The 12,770-nt window shown below is 41.9% G+C and overlaps 1 protein-coding gene across 2 annotated transcripts in view; it reads left to right on the top strand.

Annotated features, from left to right (window-relative positions):
• scyl2 (SCY1 like pseudokinase 2) overlaps positions 1–12,770 on the top strand; it is a 57,647-nt gene that overhangs the window by 32,925 nt on the left and 11,952 nt on the right. For both annotated transcript variants that reach the window (XM_083654488.1, XM_083654489.1), the window contains 3 exons: positions 2,166–2,310; positions 11,160–11,309; positions 12,497–12,718. In XM_083654488.1, the coding sequence (XP_083510614.1) occupies positions 2,166–2,310; positions 11,160–11,309; positions 12,497–12,718 (517 nt within the window). The remainder of the gene's footprint in view (positions 1–2,165; positions 2,311–11,159; positions 11,310–12,496; positions 12,719–12,770) is intronic.

The raw sequence follows: 12,770 nt of genomic DNA, 5'->3' as shown, positions 1-12,770 counted from the left end.
GAGAATGGCGAAACACAGCTTTCAGAGAAGTGAAACGCGGCTTCCAGAGAAGGAATTAGATCAGTTCAAGTGCAGCGGCTAGAGGTCAGGGCAAGAGGACGGTGCGGCGCCCGGCGTGGCAATAAATACTGCCGCGTCATAGCCTCGGCACTGACGACATTAACGCCGTCACCTAGGCAAGTGCGTCACGCGAACGTCACGCTGGGATTACTGCACTGACGTCATTAACGGCGTCACCTAGGCAAGTGCGTCACGCGAACGTCACGCTGGGATTACTGCACTTGTCGTCACGCTAGGATTACGTGTGATGATGAGGTCGCTATGTCACTAGATTACGTGTGGCGTGAGGCAGCGTGTCTGGTCTTCATCTTGAAACTAGGTCGAGACCATCATTTCACAAAAGGCTGAATATCTCAGCTTCTAATTTGAAACGTCTGTTTTTGCTGAAAACAACCTATCTTCTCCGGCTGATAACTAAAGAACGGAAAATGGTATCAATAAACTTTTTTTTGCTGATGATACAATAGAGTCTCCTCGTTCTTTGTGCGTGTTCGGTGTTTACATAGTAATATCACACAATATTCTGTGGGCCTCGAGAAATCACTGAAAACGCTCTGAAACTCTGGCACTGGGAGCGTCCGTTCTCCAAAAGTGGCTGGCACTCAATGAGTTAACTATTTGTTCTATTTCTTGTGTTTTTGTATTTCTAGTTATTTATAATTATTAAATTCCCAGTTAAGTTGACTGTTTCATTGCATTGATGTCATTTTGGACAATAAAGTTTATTAATAAGCTGTAAAATATCCTGCCTACATATTTCCATATCCATAAAAAATCATGTAATATAATGTAAGAATATTGGCCGATGGGGGGTACGGTGGTGCAGTGGTAAGCGCTGTCGCCTCACAGCTCGAAGGTCCTGGGTTCGATCCCACCTGGGACGCTGTGAACGCTGAAGGAATGCGTGCCCGTCCGCATGTCCTCGAGTGCCCACCGCCCGGGTGGGGTCGTCAAAAAAGCCTTTCTGTGTGGAGCATATAAAATTCATGGTAACTTTCCACCTTGGACTCACCACTGTACTGCACTTTCACACTCCTCTGCTCCAACTTTTCAGAACTACACAAAAAGTCTAGCCATTAAGTTTTATTTTATGCTTAGAAATAACTCTTCTCCAACACTTACAGCTTTACTCCCAAGACACAACACAAGACAAGAACGCATCACTAGATCAATCTCACATGCACTTATACCAGTACCAGCATACAAAAATAATTATGGACTAAGATCATTCTTCCACACATACACCAAAATTTGGAACGAGATCCCATTTCACACCAGAGAAATAACCTCTATCTCACATTTCAAAAAAGCTTACAAAAAACATTTGATGCTAGAAAACACCTGTATTCACTGATCCGACTCACCCTTAGGTTTTAATCTTTGTTGTTGTTGTCTTCGTATTTGATGAATGAATGAATGTCTGTAAATGTAATTGTTTTTGTTAGGTCTGTAATATTGTATGTAGTGAAATTGAACATGTTCTTGTATAATTATTTTTTGTTTAATGTACTGCAGAACAGGAACCTGCTGAAAACCAGTTTGTAACTGAGTCAGGCCAGTTAAATGTACCGTACATGTGAAATGTAATTTTCATCCCTTCCTGTATAAATAAAGTGAACTGAACTGAACTCCCCGTGCCTCCCGGGGGTTTCCTTCATATAGGAACCCCCTTCACTAAAACATGCAATATCCTGGTTGCTGATGTGGTGCCTCCTCTGGTCGTTAAGGGCGCCTGTTCGGAGGGAGGGGAACTCGTTGGAATAGCGTGATCCTCCCATGTGCTATGTCCTACCGGTGAAGCTTCCCCTGTCAGGTGAAAAGAAGCGGCTGGCTAACTGCCCATGTCTCGGAGGAAGCATGGAGCCAGTTTTCAGCACTCCCCAGATCGGCAGAGGGTGGAGCAGCAACCAGGATAAATAAATAAAAAATTAGCACTAATGGGGGATAGAAATTGGATAAAAAAAAAAAAAAAGAATATCGGCCGATATATCGATATCGGAATTGTTTTACTCCCAAATATCGGCATCGGCCTCAAAAATCCAGTATCGGTCGGGCTCTAGTTCTTTCCAAATCAAAAGAATGTTATTTATATATTCTGCCTGCAGGGACTGCCTGGCGTTCTGCACAGAGCCAGTGTTTGCCAGTCTGTCCAATGTGCTGGGCCAGTGGGACAACCTGCCCAGCCCCGTGCCCAGCGACATCAAGGAGTACAAACTCTATGATGTGGAAACCAAGTATGGCCTGCTACAGGTGAGAGTCCTGACAGATAGATTGTTGTATTGTTGTAGACAGATTGTTATTGTGACTTTTAGGGTGTATTCACACCTCTAGGTCATTTGCTTTGTTTTCCGATTCAGGGGCTTAATTGATGACAATTGTGGCATTTGTGCCTTGGTTCGTTTGTGTTCACACAGCCACAAATCAAACGGTCCAAATAGTATTGCCAAGCCTCCTTGGCCAGGAGACACTCTGGTAGGCTAATAGCCTCCCGGGATGGAAAAAATAATTCCCAGAGATTTTATATGATTATAAGAATGCATTTTGTTAGACCTACATTGTAGGCTACGTCGGGCCTGCGCCGTGCAAGGAGAGAGAGAGAAAGAAATAGGGAGGGATCGAGAGAGGGAGAACGTTATTTTTTTATTTATTCATTCACTTATTCACTCAACAAAACCAAAGTTTTGTTGTGATGCTTTTAAATGTCCATTTTACTCTCTTCTTTTATTTTATTTTCCTGTCAACCATTTTATGTGAAGCACTTTGAATTGCCTCTGTGTATGAAATGTGCTATACAAATAAACTTGACTTGACTTATTTATTTAGGCCAGTGATACTCAACTTGCGGCCCTCAATAGGGTGCAGAGTGGCCCCCCGACCATTTTCTAATTCACAATGAAAACTAATAAAGTCTGACTGGGCTCCAGCTAAATTGTCAAATATCGCAGCCTGCTTGCCACCCAGGCACTTATACTGTATGTTGTACTTAACTAACTTAAGCCAACTAATGTGTATCCTGTGTGCACAAAGTTGACCTGTTTGGTTAATTTTCTTTTATCCTTTATTGATTTGTTTGGGAAGAGGGTTTACGTCTGAACATAATTTGAGAACTGAACTGAATTGAAGTGAAGAGCCTGAATTTCTAACTTTTGTTATTTATTGTTTTCATTATACAGGCACGTCCTCCAATACACTGAATATTGTGTTTGCATTCTCACTCTGATTATTGCTTTGATTATTGCTTGTTTACATTCTGCTTGGTGGTTCAGATTTATGCTATATGGGTCTAATTCTGGTTGGCACCCCAAAAACCTACAATCCACTGAAGAAAAAATAATATTATTAAGGTTTGTTTATTATTATTTTTAGTTATATTTATTATTATTTTGACACTTTGCAAAATTGGCCCCCGGGCAAAGCAAGTTGAGTATCCCAGATTTAGGGCCCCTTTACACGAGGACAGTTTCTGGAAGAAACGACACAATAACGTTTCCTTCACACCTTTTCCCTGTTTACATGAGCGCTGTTGAATTTTTAAAACGCCGTAATGTACATGCCAGGTCGCTAGGTGGCAGTGTGATCACCTTATTCTTTGCCCATACAAGGACGCTTCTGCATGACGTCATTTCGTAATCGTCTTTCCGGTTTTAAACACGGATGTAGAGTACGCCTACCGCAGTCATTTAGACTTGCCAAAAAGCTGTTTTCAAGCTAAAAAAAAACCCAAACTGTTTTAAAGTTTTAATATTTGTCGGGTGAGAACGTAACATATATGTGACCAGTTTATCAGAATAACGCCTATTGGAAATCTTTAACGAGCAGCGAGGACCGGGAGCGCTGAGTGTGCTATCTGTCAAACCCTACTGTAGTTGGGCTACTGGCAGTGAGAAAACACTGTCGACGTGCTTTTGTAACTAACGTTAAATGCCGACCGGGTACAGCCATCGGCTCCTCGCAGCAGTAACGTTATGAACATGTAATTGAAGTTGGCTGCAGTGTAGCTTAATTCTGAATGTTGCCAAACTTCATTCATACTGACATTTTATTTTGAAAATGGTTGCCAACTCGCGCACGGCTATGGCGTAATCGCGTGTGTCGCGTGTGCAGGCACGTCAGAGTTCCTGAAATGAGCCGTCTCAAGCGATTACATGGAGCCCTCAGCGGGGAGCGTCACCAAGAATTTCACTCTGGAGGGTGGTTTCAAAATGTGTCGTTTCCTAAGCCCAAATTCGCCGTCGTCGTCTAAAAGGGAGGCACTAACAATAAAATAATTCCCCGTCACCATAGGAAACCATCCTCGTGTAAAGTGCCCCTTAGGCTATCTATCGGGAATTTGGAGATAGAAGATCAAAGACCCTCGCAACTTCTGCTATTACTATCACGGAGACTTCAGAGTATTACGCATATGAACACCTGTCCTGTCAGGAATAAAATATTAATAAATAATTTTATAATAGCCTACGGACATTTCGAGGAAGACATGCAATCAGTCTGATTGAACCAGACAATCTTATCACAAAGAAGGCTGGCTCTGATTACCATGACTTGTTTTCATTTATTTAATGGAGATCAGAGGTAAGTTGGTCGAGTTCAAACTGCTGATGTGATGATGCAAAAATCCCCCAAAGTGTATCCATGCAAACGCTAGTTTCACAAGTTGCCAAAACAGGATCTGAAGAATGAAGATGTTGTTTTTAAACAATAAAAATGCTCGTTCTTCAGGCCATTACGCACAGCGCAGCTGACTACGGCAGCTGGTTTCCTGCAGTTGTGTCGGATCAAGGTCGGATCACGTTGTCACCACAAACGAACCGCACCAGAGTTCGTTTGGAAGCGGACTGAGACCACCCTTTCTTGGCGATCTCGGTCTGCTTGTTTTGTCCCGCATCCGAGTGCGATTGCTGTGTTCACACCCCCCCAAACGAACTGCACCAAGGGGGAAAACGCTCTCTGTTTCCGAACAACTGCTCCAAACAAGATAGGTGGGAATACACCCTTAGAGAAGCACTTCACCACCATTTGCTCAATTTAAGTTAGATAGATAGGCGTTTTATTTTGAAAGTCCTGTTCTCAGAACAACACAACAAATCACAATTGGTATAATTGTCTGACCTATCTAAATGAGGCCTGCACGATATGAGGAAAATCTGCGATAACATTGTTCAATATTGCGATGATGATGTGACTTGCTATAAACAAATATTGAAGTATGCATCTTAGCTGTACAGTTCCTACTGTATGTCTTTCTGCTTTAATACTGCTAACATAGACCCCAAACATTGGATAGCCTATGCCCACAAGCATGGCTCTCTGACAGTAGACTGCTCAGCAAAATCGGGTAAAGGAGAAAATAACTTTATAATATGTACACTCAAAGCTGCTATTATACTATGTCACCAACATACCTCACCACATGATCATCACTCCTGACCCCTGCTGACATAAGCCTAACTATGAAATCTAGCTGTCCAGCAGGTTTTGATACTATTTAGCCTTCACGTGGATGTGTGCATTCACATGCAGCTTCTTCTCAAAGCCAGTTGAGCCAGCTTAATGCCATACCCCATCTTTCTCTGTCTGCTGAGACTTGGAAATCAGACACGTCTTCAGTGTTGTGATGTTGCTTTTTCTGTCTGCTGAGACTTGAAAATCAGCCACGTCTTCAGTGTTGTGATGTTGTTTGCCAGGCTGCAAAGTCAATCAGCTTTTTAGCAGGATGTATTTGGAATAGGATGCTAGGATCAGTATGTTATTTTGCTGTCAGAGCGTTAAGATGCCTCTCTAGTGTCACAGATGAATTGTTCCTTCTTCAATCTCTGTACATTTTGCTGGCCTTAATCATCGTCATTGCCCTTTCTCGCTCTTCCCTGCTTTACTCCCTCTCCCTAATTCACCTATCGCTAAGCCACGCCCCCATAGCTCACTCAAGACAAACAAACAGCACGCTGACACTAGAATAACAATGGCAGCCGTCACTGTGAACGCTATACCTCAAGAGGCTCTGCACAACTTTTGGAGACAGAAGGACCTGAGGCCTATACCATGAAGCAAGATTAGTGGCTTAGCGAGGTAACTTCAGGTTTAACCCTGGGTTTGCCGTGCTACGATGCTAGCTAACTTCTTACCGAGATATATTTCCATAGCAACTTATGCTTCACAGTTAACCTGGTCCAGAGCAGGTTAAGTTGCAAGGATACGATTAAACCTTAAAAGGCAGTGCCCACGAACCAATGAGTTTCCTGGAAAAGGAGAGAAGGGTCTTTTGAGACCGCCAAGACCCATTTAATCATACGTCTCCAAAGCACACCGTGTGCGGAACGGAGATGCTGAACTTCGGCGGCGAAATCAAGCAAGCTGAATAACTTGCGCATTGAGACAATCTGCATTATTTTTGCCAACCCTCCTTTCTGTGATTATTATGTGCAGCAGTCTTGCTTTTTTTAAAGGAGAATTTCGTTTTTTTTTTTACCTGGAGCCCTCTCCTCACATTAATTATTATCTGACGACTCACCCAGTGTTCTCCACAGCGTTTTTGTGCCTCCTACGCGTTGTTTGGAGATCAATAGTGTCCATGCCAGTCCTAGAATTGAGCTCCGTCGGGGCCACATGGCAGCGTGCTGTTCCTCCATTAAATAGACAGTTTTATTCCCGTTTTCGACCCATATCGTAATTATATATATATAAAGAAACATCAGACTGCCAATCTCCCCCGGGCTATTTCCAGCGGTATTTCCAGGGATCCCATTTCCTCATTTCGGGTCAGTGTTACCAACTCTCCTCAAGTCAGTCCACAGGCCAGCCGGCAGGAAAGTCTCGCGGGACTTGACGAGAGCTGGTGACACTGACCCGAAATGAGGAAATTGGATCCCTCTAAAGACTGCTGTAAATAGCCCGGGGGTGAATAGCAGTCTGATGTTTCTTTAGGGCTCATATAATGACGATATGGGTAGAACACGGGAAGAAAACTGTCTATTTACATTGAGGAAGAGCACGCTGCCATGTGGCCCCGCCGGAGTGCATTCATGGACTGGCTTGGAGTACTATTTAGATCACAACAACGCCTACGACGGTCCAAATTGCTGTGGAGAACACTGGGTGAGTCGTCAGATAATAATTAATGTGAGGAGAGGTAGGGCTGGGTGATATGGCCTCTAAAGAATATCGCGATGTTTTTCGGCTATATCGCGATACACGATATATATCTCGATATTTTTGAAATCTCTCATAAATGCTCAATTTAACCCTTCAGGGTTCATACACATTGTGACCAATGGATTTCCATGACTTTTCCATAAGTTCTTAACCTGTATTTTATGCACACCTGGGGTAAAAAAGAAGAAGAAAGAAAGGGCAGATAGTGAGCAAAGATGGATGATTTAATATTCCATAGCTCTGACCTAAGCAAATCTGACATCACTGTGAACACAACCAACACTTCTGATATAATATGATTGTTTTAGTAAAGTGTATCACTCAATAGTCAATACAAACAATAATGGCTTTTATAGAACTGAAAGCCTAGCTGCTTAGTCTGCAGATAAAACATAAAAAATTACATTTAGACTCTTATTGGCATGACGGCAACATATAAGCGGTCTGAATTTTGCATGGGGCCAGTTCTATAGTGAGGCATGGAAAGCCTCACTGTATATGCCATCATATGTGTCGTTTCACTTTTGACTGAAAAATGATGCCTCTAGTCTAGATGAAAGAAAATACACGTATGTGATGTTGACATTTATGTAGGCTATGTGCGCATTCGTTTTCCTTATAGATCATGACTGCTCCGCAGCTAGCTACGTTAGCTTGCATGTAACGTTAGCGTTAGTTGCTTTTGGAGACAAACCCTGGACGTTTCATTTTGAGTAATGCATGAGGTTCTCTATGGTTTACGCCAGCTCTGGGAGTATGAAGTGCTTTAAATGCGGGGATTTTGGTCACAACAAGCTTGTGGAGCGCTGCCTGCTGAACTAGGTAGCCTAACCAGCTAGCTAACGTTAGCCCCGACCACAACAGCTAACGTTAACACCAAACAAATCCGCTGCCTCCTCCCCACGTTTGGTTTAGCGTAACGCCAGCTCAGACTTTCCCGTAATCTCAGAAACCTTGCGGGACATGTATTGCAAATCGCAATAGTGGTTGTTTTGTTATACGGTATATATATATAGCTACACGGCCATGTTTTGCCAACTGCGCCTGCTTGGGTTGGTCGGTGCGGACGCGTGATTCCGAATCGCACATAGGTTAAGACATAGGTTTAGGACGGGTGTGTCTGACGCGGTTTGACGCGTTTGACGTATCCATGTTATTCCCCCTCACTTTTGAGTGTGACTTGAGCTCTCCCTTGAGAGAGAGAGCTGACAAGAGGAAACGTGAAGCGAGTCATGCCGGCGGCTTAAGTTATAAACAATGCGTGACAATTATACTCGAATGTTCGCGATATAGTCATTTCTACATCTCACGTGGCACAAGCCGCGATACATCGAGTATATTCGATATATCGCCCAGCCCTAAGGAGAGGGCTCCAGGTTAAAAAAAAAACGAAATTCTCCTTTAATTACATCTTTGAATTCTTCATATTTCCTTAAGATTATGGTTTGTTCCTCCAGCGTGAAGTATTCATTTTTATTTGCTCCCAAGCACGATGATCTAAATATTATCTAATGATCTAAATAGGCCTACGGATTTTGGAAATTTAGACAGTTTACACTTCTACTCGCAAAAAACACATGCAGGTTTTATTGAATATATTAATCTGCTGTAGGCACTAGGCAGAAACGGCAGCAGAAATCAAATCACTGGTGTGAATAAAAGCGCTAACTTTAGACTACACATGGGCAAAATACGGGCCGCATGGCCGCACCCCCTGGTTGGCCCGTGATGGAATTGCAAAAAAAAAACCTGAACAAGATACCTGCTGAATAAGTGTCCAAATGTTAATGTCATTCTGGCCAATACTCCACTTCTGTTATAACATTTCAGTCTGGAATATGGAATAGGCTATCTTTCAATCATCTTTATGACTAAAAGGCTAAAAGTAATCTCATGTAAGTCATTTCTTGCGGGCCTGGGGCAAAATTTGTGTGCTCTAGAGTCTAGACACACATGGGCAAAATGCGGCCCCAGGGCTAGACTCAAAGAAAAACAAAACGACCCCCAAAAACTCAATAAAAGGCAGAATTATGCAGTGTTTCCCCTACCATTCTACAGGCCTGGCGGGCCCGCCAGGCCAACGACGCCCCCGCCAGGCCAGGATTTTTTTTTTTCCTGCTCTTCCCAAAATTTCAAAAAACCTTTATGGCATATTGTTACAATACAACAATACTGGTGGTGACAGTAATAGAAGATGCCAAATCATTCAGAACAATAAGCATTTTGCTTTTAGGAGCATTGTGCCAGCGTGCAGTGCTGTTCCAAAACGTGTCAACGTGTGTCATTGCCTGGGAAATGCACATCCATAATACAACTGTTCGCATCGCATCCCATAATAATATGATGATACTTGGGATGCCATTGTGAACATAGATGCGAACAGGTGAGCTAAAAGTTTAGCGTCGACTCGCCAGTGAGGGCCCCCACTGTTGCGGTCGGGATATGTTTCGAAATCCCTCCAGGCCGGAATTTTTTTCTAGCGGAAACACTGTTATGTTAATAAATCTCATCTGCTACAGCCATTGGATTTGTATCACTATTATATCAGGAGGAGATTAACAAGAAATTACCAATCACAATGGGAGAGAGGGTTAAAAATAGGGAGACTCCCGCTAAAATCAGGAGTGTTGGCAGGTAATCCACCCAGATCAAGTGGGATTTATCAAAGGAGTGTTGGCAGGTATAATCTCCAATGTGTGGCCCTTCGCTTACTTGATGTAAGTCAGTATGGCCCTCAAGAAAAGAAGAAAAAAAATTGCCCACCCCTGCTTTAGACAGTCCTTCAGTAACAGACTCATATCCAACGCAGACTTTGATTCTGACATGCTGTAAAGCTCCGTTAATTAATACACTTTGATGTGAGCTTTCAATGAATGATGAAATAGGCGTGTGTGACACTAAAATTCTGAGCTGTCCATATTGCATTGTGATTGGCTAGTTGTTACAAACCACGCCTCTTTCATGGGCACGAGCTCCTGTTCACGAGCATTTTCAGGTGCACAAGCTCAGAGCTGTATAAGGAAATCCTAAATTACTAGGGGTGTCACAATATATCGTCCCACGAAATTTTGCGATAGTAAAACGTCACGATATGTATCGTTGAGATGAAATCTCATATCGTGAAAAAAAAAAAAAAAAAAAAAACATTTTTTTTTTTTTTTTTTTTTTTTCTTTCAAAAATAGACAAAGAAACGTCTTTGTTTGTTGAAGTTCAATGTGTGGAAAGTAGTTCAGTTGAACAAGTCTCTGAAGAGACACATGAGAAGTTATACAGGAGAGAAACCATTCAATTGAGTTTCTGGCAAAACTGTTTACTTGACAGGAAAAACTGAAGATGCATAAAAAATAGACTAAGAAAAGTCTTGTTGTTTGAGTTTGAAGAAAAACTGAAGATGCATAATGAGAATTTATACTGCTGAGAAACCTTTTAGTTCAAAGTAAATCTAAGTGACGGTGTAACTCATTCTATTTCAAGATAAGCCTTATCTCCAATCTCATGTTTTTTCTAGTTGTTATTGTAATAACAATTTCCCACAACAGCATGTTTTGTATTTGTGCATTTCAAATAAAATACTACTTTTCCAGTCATATATTGTCATTATTCAAGTTTAAAAAAATATTGTTAAAATCGTATCGTATCGTATCGTTATCGTGAACCCAGTATCGTGATACGTATCGTATCGTGAACTGAGTGTATCGTGACACCCCTATAAATTACCCATTTCTCAGTTCAATTCAAAGGGGCTTTATTTGCATGAAATATGTATGGACTTGAAGTACAAAAACAGATTATGAACAGAAATACAATGCGACATTAACAACAAAAATCTCTTGTTCTCCCTCCTCTTTTGACTTATATTTTTTTGCCTTATCCATTCCCTTATTTTGCCTTTTCCACAACTTTTATCTGTCTTCCTCTGTCTCCTTACATTTACCTGCCATCTCCTCAGATCTCGGAGGGGCTGTGCTTCCTCCACAGTGGGGTGAAAATGGTCCATGGCAACCTGTGTCCAGAGAACATCATTCTGAACAAGAGTGGAGCCTGGAAGATCATGGGCTTTGACTTCAGCATCTCTTCTATCAACCCCTCAGACGCCGAGGTGTGTTCACGTGTAAAGAGAAACTATTGTACAAGTTGTAATAGTTGTCAATGCACTTACATGTATATGTTTCAATAGCCAAAATGACCAAGCATATGAGACAGGGCATTATTTCATGTGGACATTATAAAAGCGATGCCGTAGCTCAATAATCTATAGTACGAAAATATTTTTTTTGTACGGAGGATGCACCAATGTAAAAATGTTGGTTGATACCGATAACCGATATTACCATTGCTGTTATGGCCGATAACCGATATTTACCGTTGATATGATCTGTATAAAAACACATTTCTATGATAATCAAATTTGTACACTGAAAAAACACATGTAAACACTGTGAATTTGAAAAAGTAATGCATTTCTTTATTTCCAAAACATTTGGAAAAGACCATGAATCATAGATTTAGTGCATTGTTTCTAGGTCTAATCTTCACTGGCCTCACGATTCGATTTGTTTCGATTACAATTAATCTGTCAATGATTGAATTAGATTCCACTATGCATCTCCATACAGCTCAAAGTATCGCAGCTCCAACTATCACATCCTCAATTTTCTATATTATTACTGCACATGGATACCTTTTCAACAATGAATACAAGCAGTCAGATAAATATCAACTCCCTTTATATTCATTTTTATTTAGAAAGTTCTTTAAAATCTGAATGTCAACATACATTTTAAACAAATGATTCAATGATTCATCTGTCAACGATTTGCATCGCGATGCACCTTAAAAACAATTAATTTTGACACCCCTAATTGTTTCGTCTCAATGTGAACATTTTGGCTGATACCGATGCCGATATGTTAAAAAATGACTAACATCGGCCCATATCGTGCAGCCCTAATTTTTGGTTAGATATTTTGTTTATGTCTTTGCAATGTCGAGAAGCTGGACAAGGGAAGATGTCTTGGTCGCTGCAATAGCACCTCCTGTGGTTGGTCGGCGTGCCTGTTCAGTGGTTAGGGGAACTGCGGGGAATAACGTGTTCCTTCACATCTCCTCTCGGTCAATAGTAGTCCAGTGTATCCTCGTCACAATCACGGGTGGGTTGAACAGAATAGGACCAATATAAGAATGTGCAAGCTTCTATACTAGAGTCCTTGTGCACATTAGTAGGCTTCAGTCAGTCTGTATGCTCACATACCTTCATCTCCTCACACATCCTCTCACCCCCTTCAGCTTAAGTACACATGTAAAGAGTGGGAGCCCAACCTCCCTCCACTCTGCCTGCCCAACCCTGAGTACCTGGCCCCAGAGTATATCCTGTCTGTCAGCTGTGACTCTGCCTCTGACATGTACTCACTGGGCGTGGTCATGCACGCCTTGTTCAACGACGGCAAGCCTGTGATCCAGGTCAACAAGCACGACATCTTCAAGAGCTTCAGCAGGCAACTGGACCAGGTGAGTTGAAGGGACTGTGCACAGGTCTGGCGTTGAAATAATAGTGATTGTA

Source organism: Poromitra crassiceps, assembly GCF_964638095.1.
Source record: "Poromitra crassiceps genome assembly, chromosome: 2".
NCBI lineage: Eukaryota > Metazoa > Chordata > Actinopteri > Beryciformes > Melamphaidae > Poromitra > Poromitra crassiceps.
Note: the sequence above shows the minus strand (reverse complement) of the source record. Positions and strands in the feature narration are given on the sequence as shown.